We start from the raw sequence: 21,274 nt of genomic DNA, 5'->3' as shown, positions 1-21,274 counted from the left end.
ATTTTTTAATATTTAAATTTATTAAAAATCAAATTAAAAGTAAAAGTTCAATTCTACTAACTAATATTTCATTTAAAAAAATGAAATCAAATATATTTTAAAGATGAAAATCTATTATTAGATAAGCTTTGAAAAAAGGATTATTAAGAAATTAAACTCGTATTCGGTATATGATGGCTTTATAGTAGCAAATAGTAAGTTGCCAACACAAGAAAAAAATGGGAGGGAGCTGCCTCTCCATCTAGAATGGGAAAAGAGGCAGAGATTTTCTGTATTCATGACATACTCCATTAGATATATTTCACTACCTTAGCGTCAGCCGCCATCCAGTCAAACCCACCAGCTTTGACCAAAAACACACCCTCCTCTCTAGGCAATTCCCACTATATTTTCAACGGTCAAACTTCCCTTAAATTACTCGGAAACTCCCTAGCCCAAACAGAAAAAAAAAAAAAAAAAAAAAAAAAAAAAAAAGAATGGGGAACCATCTTCTCTTCTTCACTTGTTTCTTTCTTCCTCATCACATATCAGTCGTGCCCTCGGTCTTCTCATAACTTTTTTCTTCTCATCTCTATCTTTTCTTCCCTTTTTTTTCATGGCCTCCTCTTGTAGCAGCCTTGACACGTCCGCCAATTCCCACCCGCAAAACGGCTTTAGTTTCTTTACACATCCCTTCATGACAACCTCTTTCTCTGATCTTCTTGCATCCGGTGCCACCGACAATGAAAACCCTTCCTCGGCCGTCAATGGTGGCCTTGATGCCAAGCATGGAGGCCGGTTGTCGTTGTCCGATCGGATTGCCCAGAGAACTGGCTCCGGTGTACCTAAGTTTAAGTCACTTCCTCCTCCGTCACTGCCTATCTCTCCTCCTCCTGTGTCACCTTCTTCGTACTTTGCTATCCCTCCAGGGCTCAGCCCAGCTGAGCTTTTGGACTCTCCTGTATTGTTGAACGCTTTTAACGTATGTATCTTTACATCTCTTTGATTCTGCTTTCTATCTTGCTATGCTCTGTTTTTTTTTTTTTTTTACTTTACCAAAATTTTATTCACTCGAGCTTTATCTTTGAAATATAAAAGGTTAGAGATTTTCTTTGTTTAGATTTTTACTGACCTCTAGGAAACCAAACAGAGTATAACACTTAGTTTAAAGCTTTTCTTTTGTATTATCTGTTATGATTTCTGAAATATCAGTTTTGTTTATCTTGGTTTTGCTTGTCTGATTGAAATTTGTTTTTGTGTTGTCTTGTGCCTAACTTCTGCTTTTAATTTTTTTGATTGATGAATATTTCTTATCTTTTATGTTTTACGTACAGGTTCTGCCATCTCCTACCACTGGAACATTTCCAGCTCAGGCTTTCAATTGGAAATCCAATTCTGCAAACAACCAGCAAAACGTCAAACAGGAAGACAAGAACTACTCTGATTTTTCTTTCCAAACTCACCCAAGGCCAGCTACCTCTTCGTCAAGCATGTTTCAATCGTCAACCAACACAAATCAAACTGTATGTAATTATTTTCAATCAATTAAAGTAAAAAATTTGTCTTTGATCCTTTTAAAGATTTTGTTAACATTTTCATTGAATTTATTCCAATTTTCAGGTACAACGTCAACAAGCTTGGAGTTTCCACGAGTCTGCAAAGCAAGAGGATTTTTCCTCGGGAAAGAGCATGGTAAAACCTGAATACACTCAGATGCAGAGCATTTCTCCTGAGATTGCCAACATTCAAAGTAACTCACAAAGCAACAGCAGCTTCCAATCAGATTATGGCAATTATCAGCAGCAATCTCAGTCAGTTAGAGAGAGCAGAAGATCAGAGGATGGATACAACTGGAGGAAATACGGACAAAAGCAAGTGAAAGGAAGCGAAAACCCAAGAAGTTACTACAAGTGCACGTATACCAACTGCCCAACAAAGAAGAAGGTTGAGAGATCTTTAGATGGGCAGATAACTGAGATAGTTTACAAGGGTAGTCATAACCATCCTAAACCTCAGTCCACTAGGAGATCATCATCTTCTATTTCTATTCAGAATTCGAGTGCTGCTAGCTCTGAAATTCTGGATCAGTCATTGGCAATTCATGGCAGTGGACAGATGGATTCTGTTGCAACACCAGAAAATTCCTCTATATCAGTCGGCGATGATGATTTCGATCAGGGTTCCCAGAAGAGTAAATCAGGAGGAGATGAGTTTGATGAAGACGAGCCTGAGGCCAAAAGATGGTAAGTTTAATTTCTCAAAATCTTGGCTACTATTTTTATGGTCAAAGATTTTGAAAATGGATAATATAAATTCCAATTTTGACATGGATATAGTATATTGTTTTCTGTTTCTGCTGAACTAACATTGATATTACTTGCTTCCAGGAAAAGTGAAGGTGAAAATGAAGGAATTTCAGCACCTGGGAGTAGAACTGTGAGGGAACCTAGAGTTGTAGTTCAAACAACCAGTGATATTGATATTTTGGATGATGGATACAGATGGAGAAAATATGGGCAAAAAGTGGTCAAGGGAAATCCAAATCCAAGGTAAATTTGAGAGCTGCATTACTGTATGAGTTAATACTGTAGACTTTTGAATGTTGTGCTATTTTCAATGTTCTAGAAGTAGTTTTATATTAGCACTTTGATTTTATATACCATTTCTTTTAATCAAGAGTTTGTTATCTTTCGATCATCGATTGCTCTTAGACACATCATCCATAGGATCTCTTAGTATTTTATGCCTTAAAATGTGGGTTTGTTAACTTTCGATCATACTTAACTCTTAAAGACATCATTCATAGGATGTCTTAGTTTTTTTATGCCTTAAAAAGTGGGTTCGGTTTTTATGCCTTAAAAAAGTGAGTTCGGTTATGTCTCCCTGTCTGTCTTTTGGATACACTAGACTCCTTTGAAGAAAGATAAGTTGTAGCTTTGAAGTTACTTTATCGAGGAATGCTTCAAGCACTCGTGCTTCTTGTTTAAATACCAAGTTTCAGGCTGCAATCCTTTTGTTTTGGTCTTAAACTTTGGATTCGACGGTTTCTTTATTAGTTTTGGAGTTGAAAAAGTGTTTGCCTTGTGTTCTAACTGCTGATGCTTACAGGAGCTATTACAAGTGCACATATCCAGGATGTCCAGTGAGAAAGCATGTTGAGCGAGCGTCGCATGATCTTAGGGCAGTGATCACAACGTATGAAGGGAAGCACAATCATGATGTCCCGGCGGCTCGTGGCAGCCATTCTGTCAATAGACCTTTACCAGACAACAACAATAATGGTAACAACAATGCGGCAATGGCAATAAGGCCATCAGCTGTTAACAATCACTCTAACAATTCCATGACCAACCCTCTTCGCAGTTTGAGGCCAGCGGAAGCCGAAGGGGAATCACCCTTCATGCTGGAGATGTTGCAGGGAACTGGAAACTTTGGATTCTTAGGATTTGGGAACTCCATGGGATCTTTCATGAATCAGCCACAAGATGTAAACAAAATGTTTTCCAGAACCAAGGAAGAACCAACAGATGAAGTGTTCATCGAGCCGTTACCATATTGAAATTTGCTCAGAAATTAAAGGTTTGGGGAGTATAGAGGGGAGTGAAAGCCACAAGAATAAGGAGCTGAGGTTCATTTAAGTAAATTGCATTCTGTTTGTTTGTTGTATATTCCACATTTTTTTTTTTTGTATATTCAGATTGGTATTATATAGAGGCTGTAAAAGTTTATTATTTTTTTATTGTTTTGAGGCCTCTCTCTCTTTGGGTGGACGAGAACAGGAGAGCGTCAAATCATTTCCTTTTTTTTTTAAATCACACAAACTAGTGATCCATTTGCTTTAGAAAAATCCTTTTATGTTAGTTGAAAAAAACAAAGAATGCTGGATTTGCTTCGGATGTGCAGTCTGAATGCCTGCTAGATTATGCAGGTATTTTAGACTTTGAAAACAAAATTTGATCTCCGATAACTTCACAAACTATAAGTTCAGTTTCGTGCATGTCCTTTTTGCTTTTCACCTGCTAATCAATTCCGAAGCCCATACTCCAGGATTTCGTTTGGATTTACTAGTAATAATTTGCCATGTCAGCATCCATGGTTAATTAGCAATGCAATCGTTTGTTTGATAATCAAAGTTTTAATTGAGGTTGGAATGAGTAAAAAATGTAGAGCTGGGATGGGGGTGAGGGTGGGGGGAGGATTTCTTAGTGAGCAAGTTGGTCAAGGTCATATGAATTTGATATAGGTGGTTTCGTCCTGACAGCTCCCCTTCCAGGGTAGTCAAAATGACTATAAAATCCCTTTGCGACATCATCAGATAAATGAACCAGGACATTTTAGAAAGGGCAAGTTAGTACATCAAATTCTCTTGAAAGTTACTGTAATTAAAAAACGTTTTGTATTTTCTATCAACGAACAGCCAAAGCGGTGGTGGGACATTTTGGTGTTGCAGCACACGTTGCAATTAAAGAAAGCGATGGCTAATGACCCGGCAGCCCGCAGGCCACCACGACCTAACAATGCCGATCTGTTTAGGCCGGATTTGGATTCAAACGCGTCTACTATTTTGATGCAAATGCACCGCATTGGTAGGATCAGTAATTCAATCTATTTTCGATAAATTTTAACTTGATTTGATTTCGTAAGATCAATTTTTTTATTAAATCGAATTTCGAATCAAATCAGATATGATAAAATTAAAAAAAAATCGAGATCGAATCAGAGTCAAATTTTAAGTAAATTCGATTTGATTCGATATTATATAAAAAATTATTTTTTATATATTTATTTATATCTATTTATATATATTTATATAATTATATATTTAAATATTTATATTTAAAAAATAATATTTTATATTTTAAAATAAAATATTTTATTAATTTTGGATCGAATTGAATTAAATACGATTTATACAATATCATATTGAATCAAATTTAAATATAAAAAATAAAAAAAAATTTAAATAAAATTGAATTTAAATTTAATAAATATAAAATTAAATTAAATTTAAGATAAATAAAAATCAAATACGACCCAACCTGTTATTAACTCTACGCATCGGCATGATTATGTCAACTTGGCACCATCATAATTATTTTAAATCTCACTAAATCTATTTTATCCTCCAACGACAAGGACTCTTACTGTCTTGTACCTTAATTCATTTCTTAAGTAACGTTAATTAATTTTTTTTCTTGTTGTAAATTAGTACTAGTTAAAGAAAATTTTAATCATTGTGAAATAGTTTAATGCAGGTTGATAACCCTACCATTTCCAACTTTAAAAGTTAAGCCCATGGTTAGCTTTAAGAAGCACAGAAAATATGAAAGCAATGGGGAATGGCCAACTGGCACTTTGCTGCAAGCTTTTGTCATGTTTATCTCAAGGTAAAACATGGTGAACCAATCAAGAATGCGAGCAACAACATCCTTCTGCCTCCTCAACGTCCGCCACGTGTCCTCGCGCATTCTATTCTAAAAAATATAATATCGATTATTACTCCTCTGTTTTCCAAGATTTGGTCGCCGACGGATATCTTTCTCCCAATTCAAATTCTCTCTGCATTGAAAATCCGACAGGAGACGAAGTCCACGCCTTTAATAGAATCGGCGTTTCGGAATCATTCGGTATTTCCGAAAAAGCATCACCTTTGTCGAACGCTGAAACCGGGCGGGTTCTTGGTGGTCCACGTAACGGCTAAGGATGCGTACAGTTTGCAATCGTTTCTCGATCTGTTTTATTGTTTGAGATTGATCGGGTCTCGTGAAATCAACGGCGCTAAACGACAACACAGGAGATCTTGATGTAGAAAGAGAGGCAAAATTCGCCTCTCAATTTCAATTCAGGTGATAAATGCTGGCTTATGGAATTGAAAAGGGAAATAATCCGAAATGCGGAGCCTTTGATCGAACGACAACCGTTAAAACAATGGATTACATTGAAAAGAAACATTAGAAACATCAAATACTTGACTTCAATGGTGGACAATAGTTTTAAACGAAAGTATGTGTACATAGATGTTGAAGCAAGAAGTTATGAATCAAGTGTATGGAGCTGGTTCAATAAACAATATCCGAAACAGAATAAAAGCTTTCAAATTTACTTCGCTGAGGCCGATAAGTCATTTCATGAGGAGTACAAGATGAAGATGAAGAAATGAGTTAAGCTATTGCCTTACGCGGCGTGGATTAGGAATGAGACATTGCTTTTTGAGATAACCTGGGATCCCGGAGAAAAGAATGCAGTGGTGAAAGGTAGAGTAATGGGGAGGATACACCTAGTTCAGTCATCAGCTAATTACGTGGAGGATGTGGACAAGATTCAGGGGTTTGATTTAGCAGTGATACCACTTGTTAGACTAAAATGCCTACTGTTTTTGTTTGTGAGCGTCGGTACTGCGCGTGTTGGTTTGTTGCCTAACAAGCAGAGTGGTCGAAAAGTGTGGTGTCTGAGAGAGATTTTGTGGTGATGAAAATGGATGTAGAGGGAACTGAGTTTCCTCTAATGCCGAGGTTGATCGAGACAGGAGCAATCTGTTTGAAGGATTAGGTCTTTTTGGAGTGCCATTACAATAGATGGCAGAGATGTCCGGGCCAGAGGAGTCTTAACTCCTAAGTATCAGAAAACATATGAGCAGTGCTTGGACTGGTTTAATTCTCTAGGAGCTAGAGGGGTTTTTGTACACGAGTGATGGTGACTGGAGATCGTTGATCATTGATTGTGTAAATTGTTTTTCTTTTTAAAATTTTTTTCCTCGTAGATGTTGATTATTCTACTCCATCTGATCTGAATCAGCGGTCCACTGATTTTTTTTTTTTTCGTTTTCTGCTACATCCTAATTGTATTTTCAGAGAATTTGTGTTGAAGTATGCAGATTGATTCATTCAAAAATTTCTCCTTAGATATAATGTTTTCGTTTGCATACAATAAGATTTTCTTTTACCTCTTTTTGATTCAATGCTTTCTTTTGATGAAGTCTTCATTAGGTTGTGGCTAGGTGTTGTCAAAACAAAATTTGATAAGCTTCCTAACTTATCCTTGTTCAATCAATTGTTTTAACTTTAAAACATAAACGCCAGTAAACCATGTTCGCTCATCTTGTCTATCTTCTCCTATACTATTTTCATACTTGTAATGCAGTAGACATTGACAAGATTGCAGGTGGCCATGGTTGGAATTTATAGCCACATTTATGAGGTCCTATATATGGATTTAAATAACGGTCGCGATCACGTTTTCGATCGCATTGCATTTATCGTGTTTTCATATATAACAGAGATCATTGCAATTATCAAGGTCATCACAATAGTGAATTTGTTTTAATTTTACACAATTTGTTATAAAATATAATAATCATAATTATAATCATAAAAACTCTTATTTAATGATTTTTAAAATAGTTTATCATACTATATTTTTTATTTTCTAAAAACAATTATTCATAATTTTAGTTAGATTATAATAAAACATTCATATTTGGTTTAGCAACAAATTTTTTGCTTAAGCCAAGTTCATATTTGATGTTAATTCTAGACAAATCAAGATATTAACAAAACATAATATATTAAATACCAAGTATCTATATTTAATAAAATTACAAACTTAAAAATATAATAATTTCAAATTCTATCAACTATAACTATTGATATATATTTTAAAATTTACCATATGATAGAATGACGAGGAAGATCAAATTCTCTATTTTCATTTTGAGAATCAAGTTGACTCCATCCCATCCCTGTAGCGTTTTGTTCTTAATGCATTTGAGGTGGAAGATATATTTGAGGTGGAGGATATATTTGAGGATGACAATGAGGAAGTTGAAAATTAGATTGTTTCGGTAGATAGTAGCATCCTTAAGTAGTAGCAAATGATTCACTATACTCAAAGTTAATAGAATTTGATCTCCTACCTGAAGATGAAGAACTTCTAGAAATATCATAGTGGTACTTTTTGGCTTTTCCTTTTGATCGAGCTGTATGTGCACTTGACCCTCATTAGATTCAGTAGATGGATTTACTCCATATTCTGTCATGTTAATAAAAAGTCCACCAGTAGCAGCAATGCAAATTCTCCTTCAAGTGGGCTATAAGGTCGATTTGCATCCATATTACCACCGAAATTTGCACCATCATCATCACCCTCATCTGGACTTAAACCCCCACCATCATCATTCTGACTTGGTGTTAGACTTGAACTTAAATGAGACACATTCTTTTCTTGAGATTGGCATGATTGTTCAATATTTATTTCATTATCAAAATTATCTGCAGGCAACCAATTAAAGTTTTGACCATCTAACGAAGGATTTTCTTTCTCTTGTAGCCATTTTGTTAGTAGATTATCATCTTCAAAAATATGGTCAAGGCTAATAAGATTAAAACTATTATTTATCTCATCAATGCTCATTCTTTTCTAATGTCTCATCCTCAATCTCATGTTGTAATGGGTATATACAAGTTTCTGAAGTTTTTCAAACTTCAATTTGTTTCTTGCTTTGGTGTGAATATAGCTAAATATGCTCTAGTTACGTTCACAATTTGTTATAGATGTTGTTTGACTAAGCACTTTAATTGCTAGTTTTTATAATTCAAGAACACAAGTGCCATATATCATCCACCACTCAACTGTATAAAATTATTTAAACTAAATTTGAATATGCTATTCAATTAAATAATATACATGAATTATAATTATTTAATTTACTAATTACCTAGGTTCATTTGCTTTCAAGCTCTTTGTGCTTGTGAAGTACCAAATGTTTCATGTTTGTCTTGAAATAATAGCAACTACATCAATTGAAAATACAATAATAAATGAATAAATAAAAAATAATTCTATTTTTAATACATAAAATAAATGTTAAAGTTATAAAATAGTAGTAAATACTAACCTGATTAATCATTCTGATTTGAGTATTTATATAAGGTTCTAATCTTTCAATAACTGCTCATGTACCATCTAATATTTCTTTAAGTACATTTTCAGAATGCTCCACTGCAAATTGAAATTATAGATTTAGATAGTAACCTGTCAATAATTCATAACAATATTATATTAAAGTAATAAATAAATAAATAAATAAACAATTTAAGAATAAAAAATAAACATATATTTTTAAATACAATCTATATTCTTGGTTTACTTACCAGCTAAATATAAGTCAGAATGCATGAAACTTCATCTATTATCAGTAATCTTTCATATTTAACAGAATAACAATAATTTTGTTGAATTGCTTGTTTAGCTCTATCCATCGTCTCGTTAATAAATCCCATTATTGATTTTTCATCACCATCAACAAGGCAGAACACTTTTACTAAAGGCTCATAAACTTTTATTATATCACTTACTATTTTCCAAAAATCTTTTCCCAAAATGATTTTTTTGGCTTCATAAGCAAGCCCTGATTTTTGTTGTCCCCGTTTTTATTCTTTAAATTCTTATATATTCAACAATAAATTTTTAGAGTAATATATTTTAAATTAATATTTTAAACAATGATATCATAAAAAAGATGCTATATTTAAATAGTTATACTAATTACTAAGTACTAACCTTTGAATTGAACATCTCTCTCAAACCTTGCTTTTGCCTTGTTATTTCTTTTAACTGTATGAAATGAATGGCAAATCGGGTAAGAGAAGGACAGAGTATTTGCTTCCCTTTTGTATATTTCTTCATCAAATTAATAGTCCAAATATGATTATATATAAAACAAGTCACTTTGTTTACATCATCTAAAACCTTTGCCTTATTTTTTTTCTTACCAATATCCTCAAGGCACAAGTCCAAACAATGAGCTGAACATGCTGTCTAATACAAATGTTATCTCTTTTCCATTAGTCTTTTTTCCTGCAGCCTTAAGTGCTACCTCATTATCAATGACTATTTGAACAATGCATTTTTTTCTAATTTCTTTCACAGCTTCATCCAATAATCTGTAGTAGAAGTTTGCATCTCTACTACGAACATTTGAGATATCTATAAATTTTCAAAAAATGATCCCTTTACTGCAGTAAACAAGGAAATTAATAATATGTATTTGATTCAAACTGTTGGTCCAACCATCACACATCAAAGTGGCACCCAATTCATTTCAATGAGCTTTTAATCCATTAACTCATTCATGAATTTATTAATACTCAGACTCTAAATACACATCTGAGACGTCATAAAGTGTTGAAGTTTCACATGTTGACTAATTTCTATTACCACAGAAATCAAATTATGCAATCATAGAGAGTTTGCTAACTAAAAAGAAAGTTGATCATATATAAAAAATTTTCATATTGATTCACCCATCTTCCTTCTTAATGTCTTTAAAAATGAATCACTTATTTTTTGTTGCTTTGAACTTTTACTTCTAACTAATTCAGGTATAGCCACTTTTAATGAAATTCAGACTCACTTGGAGTTGATTTCCTTGTTTTTTCCTTAAAATATTAAACAACTGAGCCGTTAGAGCTTCATCCTTCTTTATGTATGTTACTCCAACCTCCAGTTCTTTATCTGAATTCTTGTCTTCTATGCCACTAATATTGTGATTGGATACTATCTCGCATGACTTGTCTTGTAGCAATGTCTTCATCAATAAAACTTTCATAGTCATAGTCTTTCTCTCTTAATTGTGATAAGAATTCATCATTTCTCCTTTTGTTCTCAACTTTCTTTGATTTGCTTTCTTAAAGAAGTTTCATTATACTTTCTCTTACTAAACCTATTAATAATATAGTTAAGAAAAAAGAAAAAATTAGTTGTACATGCTTATGTAATTTTATAATTTTTATTTAGAAATTAACAATAATATTTTCAAAGAAATTATAAAAACATAACATATCATTAACGTTGGAGCATGGTGCAACATTGCCAGCTTTATGAGCAATGTGTTCCTTGAAACGTGTTATTCCTCCTTTTACAACTTTATCACAAAGTTTGCATAAAACATTTCCTTTTATATTTGGCACAAGTGTTCCAAAATGTCAACCTATATCATCACTTGGTGCCTCTACTCCTTTGCTTGGAAACTTTTCACGTGATGGCATGCTTGCTATTTTGTATAAAAATAAAATAAACTTATATTTAGAAATATTAATTTTACTTATTTCATCATTAAAAATTGAATCTACATTAAATTTTTTAATTTTTAGTTTTTAATCTTAAAAGTAATAGATCGTAAGACGTTAAATTTATTAAGTAACTTAATCTTTTTGATATACTAATTGATGTAAAAAAAATTTATCACAAATTACATTCAATATATTATATAATAAATAAAATATTTAATAATTGCACAAAAATAAAAATAAATTAATAAGAATTAATTTAATAGCAAAAGAATTGACAACAATATAAATACCAAAACAACAAAAAAATTATTAAATTTCAAATATAAAATTAATAAATTAATAAATAACAAAATCAAAATATAATTTTTAATTTTAATTATTTTTCATCTAACTTATACAAAAAAATTTATTAAAATTTTTCATCTAAAATCCATATATATTTCATATTAAATTATTAATCTCTTAATTTTTTTTAATTATAAAATCTTAATCCCTTTAACTAAATTTTATCTAAAAAAATTTTAAAAATTACAAAATTTTAAATTTAAATTTTAATAAAATTAATTATAAAATTAATTAAAAACCACCCACTCCACCCAACCCACCCCCACCCTACCCCCCAAACACCCCACCCCACCCCACCCAATCCCATGTCCCACCCCATCCCCCACCGACCACCCCATTCAGAGATACAAACCCCCCCCCCCCCCCCCCATTCTCTTTCAAGCCAAAATTTTCTCAACTCCTCTTCAAGTTTTTTCATGACATCAACGGTCGATCTCTCAAATCAACTCAACCAACTCCTTATTTTTTTTGCATCTCTCTCTCTCTCATATACCCTCATCTCTCTCACTCAGATTATCACAAATACAAATATCAACATTATTTTACAAAAATTTTACAAAAAAAAAGGTAATTTAATTTTTTCTTACTTTTTTTTATTTTGATTATTGATTGAGGATTTAAAGTTGATTTAAATTTGGATAGCTACCAATTGAATGGCTAATAGTTAATATTGTTTTCTAAGATTTTTTAGATGAATTTTGAAACTGAGAAGAGAGAGAACGAAACTGAGTTATTAGCAGGGATTCTTTTCTTTTGGCTTTTGTCTTTATTTTTTATTTTGCAGTCTTGTTATGTTATTCTGATTTTAGGAATCTTGGATGTTCACTGTTGAAACTTGAAAGCTTTTGTTTTATTGTTATAATTTGTGCTGAGTGTTGACGAAAAAAATGGGATAATGGCAATAATAGATCATTATTGCCGCTATTTTTCGTTACGTCGTTTTTTAGTTATCGTTACACATCATTTTGAGTGTGATTAAATTTTTCAACCGTTTTTTTCTTGATAACGGTGACGGTGTCGACGCTATCACAATTTTGTGGCCGCTATTTCTCTATATCACCGCTATTTAAATCCTTGGTCCTATATTAACGGGGAAGATTATAGCAAACCACACCTAAGCTCTGCATAACATAGCAGTCTTTTGAATTTTGACGGATAGTATCAATTTCAATGTCAATGATATATTTCAAGCCTACTTTACCAGGCAAGAACATGATTGCTCTCCAGCTGAGAGGCATTGGATTGACAGTAATGAAAAGTGGGCTGTAATTGACATGTGTTTCCTATGAGCATACGGAGGTAAAGATCAAATAAGATTTCATAGCTTAGGCCCTTCACCCTCGCCATTAGAAAGAAAGGAAACGAACAAAGAGGTAGTGCACGTGGAATTTGGGCATCATGTTTAAAATGGATAAGATTTTAACGTAGGTACTGATGCAGAATTGAAACAGTGTAATCTGTAGCTTTAGAAATTGATTGGTTGACTTCAAATGTTTTGGGTAATTGTGCGGATTGAACCAATCGATAAAGACATGCCGTGTTTGTTCCCAAGATGGCAATTATGATCAGTTTGAATGTAGCAGTGGATGTTGAATCAGAGGAAATATCCTTGTTGGGTAGAAGAACCTTCATTGTTTAAGGTGGCTGTGCTATTCTTTGGTGGAGCAAATGATCGAGAGGCACAAGCATATGCTGTATATGAGTATGTTTGTGTTGGACCATTTTAATGGGGTGGTCAGTCTTTTACATTTCTCTTCGACTTCGAAAGAGTATAGCCGGAAGTAAGATGCTTGACGATGAGCTCCAGAGAGAGCTCAAGGCGAAAGCCCTGCATAACAAGCGAGTTTGTCGTCGAGAGGAGGCAATGATGAAATCAACAAGTTTGCTTGCTGTGATTAAATCAATAGAGAATGCTTATAATTTTGTCATCCTTGGAATGACGAATCATGGTGGATGAATGAGATCAGGAAATGCATTGAGCATGAACTATATATTGTTAGGGGGAAGTTGGAGAGATACCTCGTTGGCCACGTTTTAAGGGTGCAAATTCAGTGTTAGTATTGCAACAATAAGAGTATGGGGACTGTGTGATCCTGAGGAGTCTTTGCACTTGAGAAAAATAAAGTTAAAAAGAGAATTTCCCCCTTTTGTAATATTTTCCATACTGATAATTACTCATTTAGGATATTATCAATTATAGAGCAATCTCTTCTTTTCTGTAGCTCTTTGTATTATATAATACTTACTCGTATGATTTAAGTCACGAGATAAAGTATTTACTTAAAATTAGAAATGAAAATGTCTATTCTAATTATACATGTCTACCTTCTTCTTCGCTGTATATAGCTATTATCTCAGTAGACATCACATCAACAAATCTTTTACCAAAAACTTCGTGGCCAGTGGAAGAGCAATAGCAAGTAACAGATTTTGCTGAAATAAAATCATTATGGATGTCTTTATATTATGGAAGAATTTAATGTTAAATTTTGGGGTAATTATATTTATTGGATTTGGATCATTAATCATTGATCGACTAATAAATGATATTGCTTTCTGTTCCTGTATGTAGGCCTCTCTGTGTTTGGGCCGTCGGTAATTGTAGTATAGGTTAATAAACTGGAAAGAATTGGTTATCTGTGCTTGCGGTAATTATCATGCAAAAGTTTAATAGACTAGTAATTTGATTGATATTTAGCTGTTGAGTAGAAATTTTTAAACAGATTAATTAAAACAGCATTCGATTAGAGCCTATACACATTTGTAAAACAAAATTACTCCAATAATCACAACTAATTTGACGACTAACAACATAACCTCATCATGCATGCCACAAGTTCAGCGGACTGCTGGGTCAATTCAAATCAGAAATGCTTGTGTGGAACATTGTTCACAACGAAAAGGAGATCGGAGAGCTTAATATCAAAATAAATTTATTAACTTGTTGATGCTGGACCAAACCAACCTTTTCGAAGTTGAACCTAAATCCCTATAATCCCCATGGGAGGTTAAATAATTAGATACCCTGATGAAACGGACATTGTCAATGCTTTATACTTCAAACTTCAATTAGGATTTGACAAATTCAACGTATTACATGTTTTTATATTAGATAAATTATCAGTATATAAATATAATATAATATCAATGTATTATACACTATCACATTATAAACAGTCCAATCCGTTTGAGGTTTTACTTGGATTAATTTTATTAATAAAAAAATAAAAAATAAAAAATAGGTAATTGAGTTTATATGAAATTATTAAAACTGGTTTGTAAAGTTAGAGTTGGATTTAAGGTTAGAATTCAAAGGAAATTAAGATTTTTTTTTGGATTTGAGTTCTCAGATTCAAAACCCTATAAAAATATACCCACACAGATCACACAAATACAAAAAAAATAGATAAAAAACAGAAAAAATAAAACACAGCAAGCAGTCAAAAAAAATTTTTTTGGAGTTTTTTTTGTTAAAAAAGTTTTTTTCTGGAAATTTTCTAAAAAATTTTTAGATTCCTGCAAAATTTTTTGGCTCTAGTTGAATTTTTCGGTAAGTTTTTTGGCGTCGGTTAAATTTTTCAGCAAGCATCTCAAAATCCGATTGAAGATGCTAGCCAACTTGAATTTTTCGATGAACGTCCGACGAACCTACCCAGATTCTGATGATTTTTTTCAGAATTCGATGAAGATTTAACTAGAGTTTCTCGGTTTCTAGAGAGAAAGAAAAAGAAAAGAAGGGGAAAGAGAAAGAAAATGAGTGAAAATTCAAGGGAAAAGGCTGAAACTTGGCCTTTTATATTATTGTAAAACGACATCGTTTTGACATTAAGATACCCACCAAGATCTATGCGTTTACATTCGGACGACCCAACCCGTAGCACGACCCGTTTTGAATCGTGTTTGACCCGCTTACCAACCGATCTTTTGAGCCGAGCCGAGCCGTCAAGTAGCGTCCCCCGAGCCGTTTTTTTGTGCCTAAAGCCGACCGCGTCGTATCCCTTGAACCAAGACGTTTTGTTTTCTTTTTGTATTTTTTACTTATTTTTTTATTTGTCTTTATTTATGTGTTTGTTTACTTTAGGGGTATTTTTGCATGATTAAGTTTAGGAAAAATATAAAATAAATTTTAAGAATAAATATTAATTATCCAATAATGAAATTTATAGAAATTTTAAATGATAAATTTCTATAAATTTTCTAGGTGAGAATTTTCTTTCTAAATTTGTCTCAAATGGTGGAATAATTTAGATAAAATTTTAATAAAAATAATTAATATTTATTTTCAAACAAACAAAAAAAAAAAGAGAGAGAAAAAAAAACCAAAAAAAATAAAAAATTTTGGTTAAAAATATTTGACAATTATTCAAGGATGGGATTTTTAAAAATTTCAAATGGTAAATTTTTTAAAAAATCTCTAGGTTAGAAATTTATTTAAATTTATCTCAAATGGTGGAAGAATTTAAATGAAATTTTAATAAAAAATAATTATCATATTATTTTCTTTCCGAAAACAAAAAAAAAGAAAAATAATAAAAAAATTTTAAATATGCCCAAATGGTGGAAAATTTAGAAATTCTGAAAAAGAAAATATTTTTAAATTGACCAAAATTCTAGAAAATTTAGAAATCCAAAAAAAATAAATAAAAATATTTCTAAATAGGTCTGAATGGTGAAAAATTTAGAATTTCAAAACAAGAAAATATTTCTAATTTGGCCCAAGTGGTGAATAATTAGATATATTTTCGATAATAAAATAAATAATTAAACATTTTTTCGATGACGAAGTCTCTTCAAGATATCAAATGAGATTCTTGAATACTTTTGAGGTGAGAAAATATTTTTAAGAATTTTATCAGATTGATGGAGAGTTTTAAGAATTATTTTCAATATTCAACATAAAAAATTTGAATCCATTAGAACCAAGACCCTATGATGAATTTAAAATAATATGGTACCATGATTTGGATGCGTATGTGGGGGTGCTATAACCTTCCTTACATGTAAGCGAACTCTCAAATCCTATTCTGGTTAGTAGACCCGAACCTATTCTTTGAAGGACTTTTACTCAAGCTTAAGAGCTCCTTTAAAAGATAGATTCCTTAGGTGGCCAATCACACCTAGATAAAAAGATTGGTGGCGACTCCATCCATTTGTTAAGTCTAACTATAAATTTATGGATCTATATGTTATGATAGTATGGCAACTCCACTAGAGATGCTAGAGAGTCAAGCCATAAACTTTTAAATTTATCCTTTGGTCTAATGGTTTTAAATTGTAATGATTTGTGTTATATGTTTACTAACGTTTTTGTCTTTTTTATCTTTTATTTTTGGGGCATGAAACCTATATGTTCCTTCACACACACTATCACATGCATTTGCATTACATGAGCTTTGTACCCGGGCTCTGTCCCTCTTAAGAGGAAGTAAAGTACCTACACTCTCGTGAGATAATAATATCTGTAATGGCTAACGAAATACTTCCACTCAAATTTAATCATTTCCATTAGTAGCCTATGATGGGTGAGAATTGGATTGCCTTACTACTTTGTGATTGACTATGATCTAAAGAACAATTTGAAAACTCTTAGTGGTCAAAATCACCTAACCCTGCATACAGTTCACTCATAAGAGGCTAGCCTGAGGATAGAGCCTTTCCTACTTATTGATAAACCTAACCCAAAATTAAGACACAAGAGGAAACAATTCATGTGATATATTGATTATCTAACCATCTTATGTGTTTGGCTTTGTGCTTTTGCATCATTTCAATTAGCAATTGCATTATCATGCCATGCCATCATTTTCATTGTCATATGTAACATTATGCATCTACATCACTTTCATTTGATCCATGAAACTAATCGTTTTGTTTGTTTGATCTTGTGTATTTGCATTATCATGTAATGTATTTGCATCATTTTTATATTAGATTTCATCCATAAAAATACACATTTCATTTATGCATCCATATACCAAACATAAAGCATCGCATACCATTTTTTTTATCATAATTATAGTATCTAAGGTTCAAAGATAGCTCCACCAGCTAAGAATCCCACACAATCGACTCATCAGTACAACACAAGGGCTCGAGCCAAATAGATGGAATAAAAAAATTTCAATCATCTTGAGAGGATTGAAAAAGCCTAAAAGAAGCTAGAAGAGGAGTTGAATAGGATTTTGGAGGTTTTGAACAAGTTAAATAAGGGAAAAAGAATAGAAGAAAGTACTAGCCAACAAGATCATTCATCATAAGAGATGGATGACCCACTGTACCCTTTTGATTTTGGGCCACATCAAGCCCAACCAGCATAAGGTCCACCACCCTAACAGTTCACATACTCTGTAGGGTACACATACCATAGAATGCCATCAGCTTCAAATATGAGACAATATCAGAGTTATGTAAATCCTGTCTTTATCGAGAAAGTAGTAGAACCAATACCAATTCCTAATTTAGATGATTCGAAAGAGAAAGAGAAGTTAAGGCCCAAGGAGAAGAAGACTTTAGAAACTTCAAAAGTTGAACAGAATATGAATTTGTTAGAGGAAAGGTTACGAGCCATAGAAGGCATTGGTTTTTATGATTCAGTGAATGCAACTGGGCTCTATTTAGTCTCAGTTGTGGTTATTTCTCCAAAATTTAAGGTTTCAGAGTTTGAAAAGTACGATGATACGAAGTGTCCAAAAATTCACATTATCATGTACTGTCGAAAAATGGATGCCCATACTCATAATGAAAAGTTATTAATGTAAGTATTTCAAGATAGCCTTACGGGTTCTACTGCTAGGTGGTATGTCCAGCTGGATAGGATCCATATTCAAACCTAGAATGATATGACCCATGATTTCATTAGTTAGGATCGATATATCATAGACTTAGCCTCAAATCACCTTTCTTTACAGAAAAAGAAAGTGATTGAATCATTTAAAGAGTATGCCTAGAGGTGAAGGAATATTACTTCTTAAGTACATCCTCTTCTAACTAAAAAAGAGATCACGATATTATTTGTCAGCACTTTGAAATCTTCCTATTATGAAAAGATGATAGAGAATGTAACAAAAAATTTTATCGATATAGTGATCTCATGTGAAATCATTGAGAATGCCATTAAAAATGGCAAGTTGAAAGAAAGGGAAACCAAGAAGGGGTCAGAAAAGAAAGAGATTTAAGCTCAAGCCGTGAACTTTGATAGATAATTTAGGGGATATCAATCTTATCCACCACAAGGTTACTCCCCTACTATCTTGATATGGATAATATCTCACCTTACCCTTACCAACCATATCCACAATCAGCTTACCCTCCAACTTACCAATCAGCCTTTCAAATACTTGCATCAGCTTCAAAGCCTAATAACCAAGCAAATGGTTTAAGAAGATCTCAGGATAACTAAGAAAGAGCGAACATCGACCCTATCCCTATGACCTATATTAAGTTATTCCCAAAATTAGTCAAGAACAACTTAGTATCTCCAGTTATTTTGGAACTGTTGAAGTCACCCTATCCAAAGTGGTATGATGCTAATGCGATATGTGATTATCATAATAAGAATATGGATTATTCTATTAAAACCTACCTTGCTTTCAAATATAAAGTGTAAAGTTTGATCCGAAAAGTCTTAGAGAGCTTCGATGAATCAGAAAAGGCAAGATGTTAATAAAAATCCTTTACCTAATTACATAAGGGCGTAATTTTGAAAAGGTTGTTAAGACTGGTTGGAAGCTGCTTGTCATTTTAAGATTTTTTTCATAGTAATGTTAGAAATTCTTTCATGTAATAAGATTTCATTTGTTATCATTTTAATAAAAGACAAGTTGATGCATTTCATTACATTTTCTCTTTTGTCTAGGCCATTATTTCATGCTTTGTTATTTGCCACATTTTTTTATTACCTTTTTCAAATTTCAAATGATGAATGTTTAGACAATGATAACAATAAGTATGGAATTTAATTTTAAGAACTCATTCACATTGATCTAAGGAGATTATTTGAGCAAAAGCAATAAGCTGCTGGTAGATGTAAAATAAATATATCTTGAAGATGTGCAGTCATTTATAAAGGTCCATAAGCTTGTTTTTGCTCAATAGATGATTTTCAAAGAAAATATTCACATTTGAGATGAAAAATGGCCATATTTTTTTTACCATTTGAAAAATCATTCATTGCTACCCTTTTGAGCCTATTATGATTCTTTTTTCTAAAAAACCTCAACCAAAGATCACATTCCACATTGGGAGGTAATTTTTGAAAAGAAAGAGGTAAAAGATTGCAAAGGATCTCAAAGATAGAAAGCAAAAAAGGAAAAAAAAAGTAAGAGAGAAGAAAAATGAATGTCATAAATGATTTGGGCCAAAGTAATGAGAGTGTTTTTGTGAGGAATAAGAAGAAAAAATAAAAAGTTGTGAAATGAAGTGAAATAGGGCAAAATGCCAAGTTGTATCAAGTGATAAAAAATGGTCTTTTGGTTTTAAAACCTTCAAACACATGTTTTGAGCCTATTTTATCTATTTTTTTTCATGACTCCTCACCATGACCTATGTTACAACCTTTTAAAGTCCATTTGGATCAAATGTAAATGCCAAAATTGAATGATCATATGTTGAGCTAAGGCATACTTGTGATGAAACAATGAAATCATGTTACATTATTCTAAAGATTGATGTGTGAGAGATATTACTATGGGTGGAAAAAAGAAAACAAGAAAAAAAATGAAAGAATGGAAAAAAGATGAAAAGGAATAATCAAATTGAAAATTCGAAAGGGTAATTTAGGTAAAAAAATCTCTAAACTGAGAATTGGATAAACAGATCACATGAAGAAAGGTTAAAGACATCTGAAGATCCATCAAAGCTGGGGCAAAGTTCAATAAGCTCAATATGATTTTGAAAAGTCAATGGAATGAGTTTTTGAAAAAATCTTAGATTAATGTTCAAAATTGTTTAAATATTCATTGTTTGGATATTGTTGCTTTATTTGCCCAATACAATTCCTAATGGTATGCTTTGAATTTGTTTCTTTGTCCATTTATTGATTACCTTTCTCTCAATTCACCTTGAGCTCTCTTATTTTTACATTCTCAAAATAAATCGAAAAAATGTATGGTTGCATTACATTTGTCATGAATTGAGATGATGATGAATGAATGATAATGTGCATAATAATTCTTACGTTCCTATGAAAAGAAATCTAAGATGGTAAGGAATAAAAATGAAAAGAGTGCAGAAACCTAAAAAAATGATTTGAAAGGACGCATAGTGTGACCAAATGATGAATTTGGTGATGGATTGGCCAACAAAATGAAGAAATAGTAAAATTTGAAAAGACGATATGATCAAGTGATGAATATAGGGATGAATTGATTGACATAACTGATGAGTTATGATCGAATGGTGAAAATAATTTGGATCAGTGGGCAAAATTTGTTCTGAAATGGTTAATGCTGAGAAACCTATGAGTGATGACCAAGTTATGGAGAACGAAATTTATTCTGAAATGATTAGTATTGAGAAACCTATAAGTGATGATTAAGTGATGGAGGATAAAATTTGTTCTGAAATGGCTAGTACTGAGAAGCCTATAAGTGGTGACCAAGTGATAAAAGACAGAATTCATTCTGAAATGGCTAATATTAAAAAGCTCAAAATGATGGAGTCTTGAGATCCATGTTACCACATTTTAATTAGAATTTCAAGACATTGACGTCCGCATTGTATGCATTACATTTGTATTATTGTTTGGAAAAGGTTTGAAACCTTGGTTTGGCTATACATTTGCATTATGTAATAAACATTTGAATCATGGTTGAGAATATGGCATTGTGAGAATCTAGATTGTTGTATCTGCATCATTAAGAAAGCATTTGCATCATTGATCA

The 21,274-nt window shown here is 32.3% G+C and overlaps 1 protein-coding gene and 1 pseudogene across 1 annotated transcript; both read left to right on the top strand.

Moving 5' to 3' along the window:
• The first annotated feature begins 440 nt into the window (after positions 1–440).
• Positions 441–3,718, top strand: LOC111301495 (WRKY transcription factor WRKY24-like). The gene is made up of 5 exons (XM_022897192.2): positions 441–961; positions 1,314–1,502; positions 1,600–2,222; positions 2,367–2,528; positions 3,088–3,718. Exons 1-5 carry the CDS (start codon positions 596–598, stop codon positions 3,536–3,538), a joined length of 1,791 nt encoding a protein of 596 aa, XP_022752927.2. The 5' UTR covers positions 441–595; the 3' UTR covers positions 3,539–3,718.
• A 1,524-nt stretch (positions 3,719–5,242) lies between these two features.
• On the top strand, positions 5,243–6,585 carry LOC111302224 (uncharacterized; annotated as a pseudogene).
• Positions 6,586–21,274: the final 14,689 nt, after the last annotated feature.

Source organism: Durio zibethinus, chromosome 15, assembly GCF_047325235.1.
Source record: "Durio zibethinus cultivar Kanyao isolate XHJ-2024 chromosome 15, ASM4732523v1, whole genome shotgun sequence".
NCBI classification, from domain to species: domain Eukaryota; kingdom Viridiplantae; phylum Streptophyta; class Magnoliopsida; order Malvales; family Malvaceae; genus Durio; species Durio zibethinus.
The sequence above is the reverse complement of the archived record's forward strand: the minus strand, read 5'-3'. Positions and strand labels throughout refer to the sequence as shown.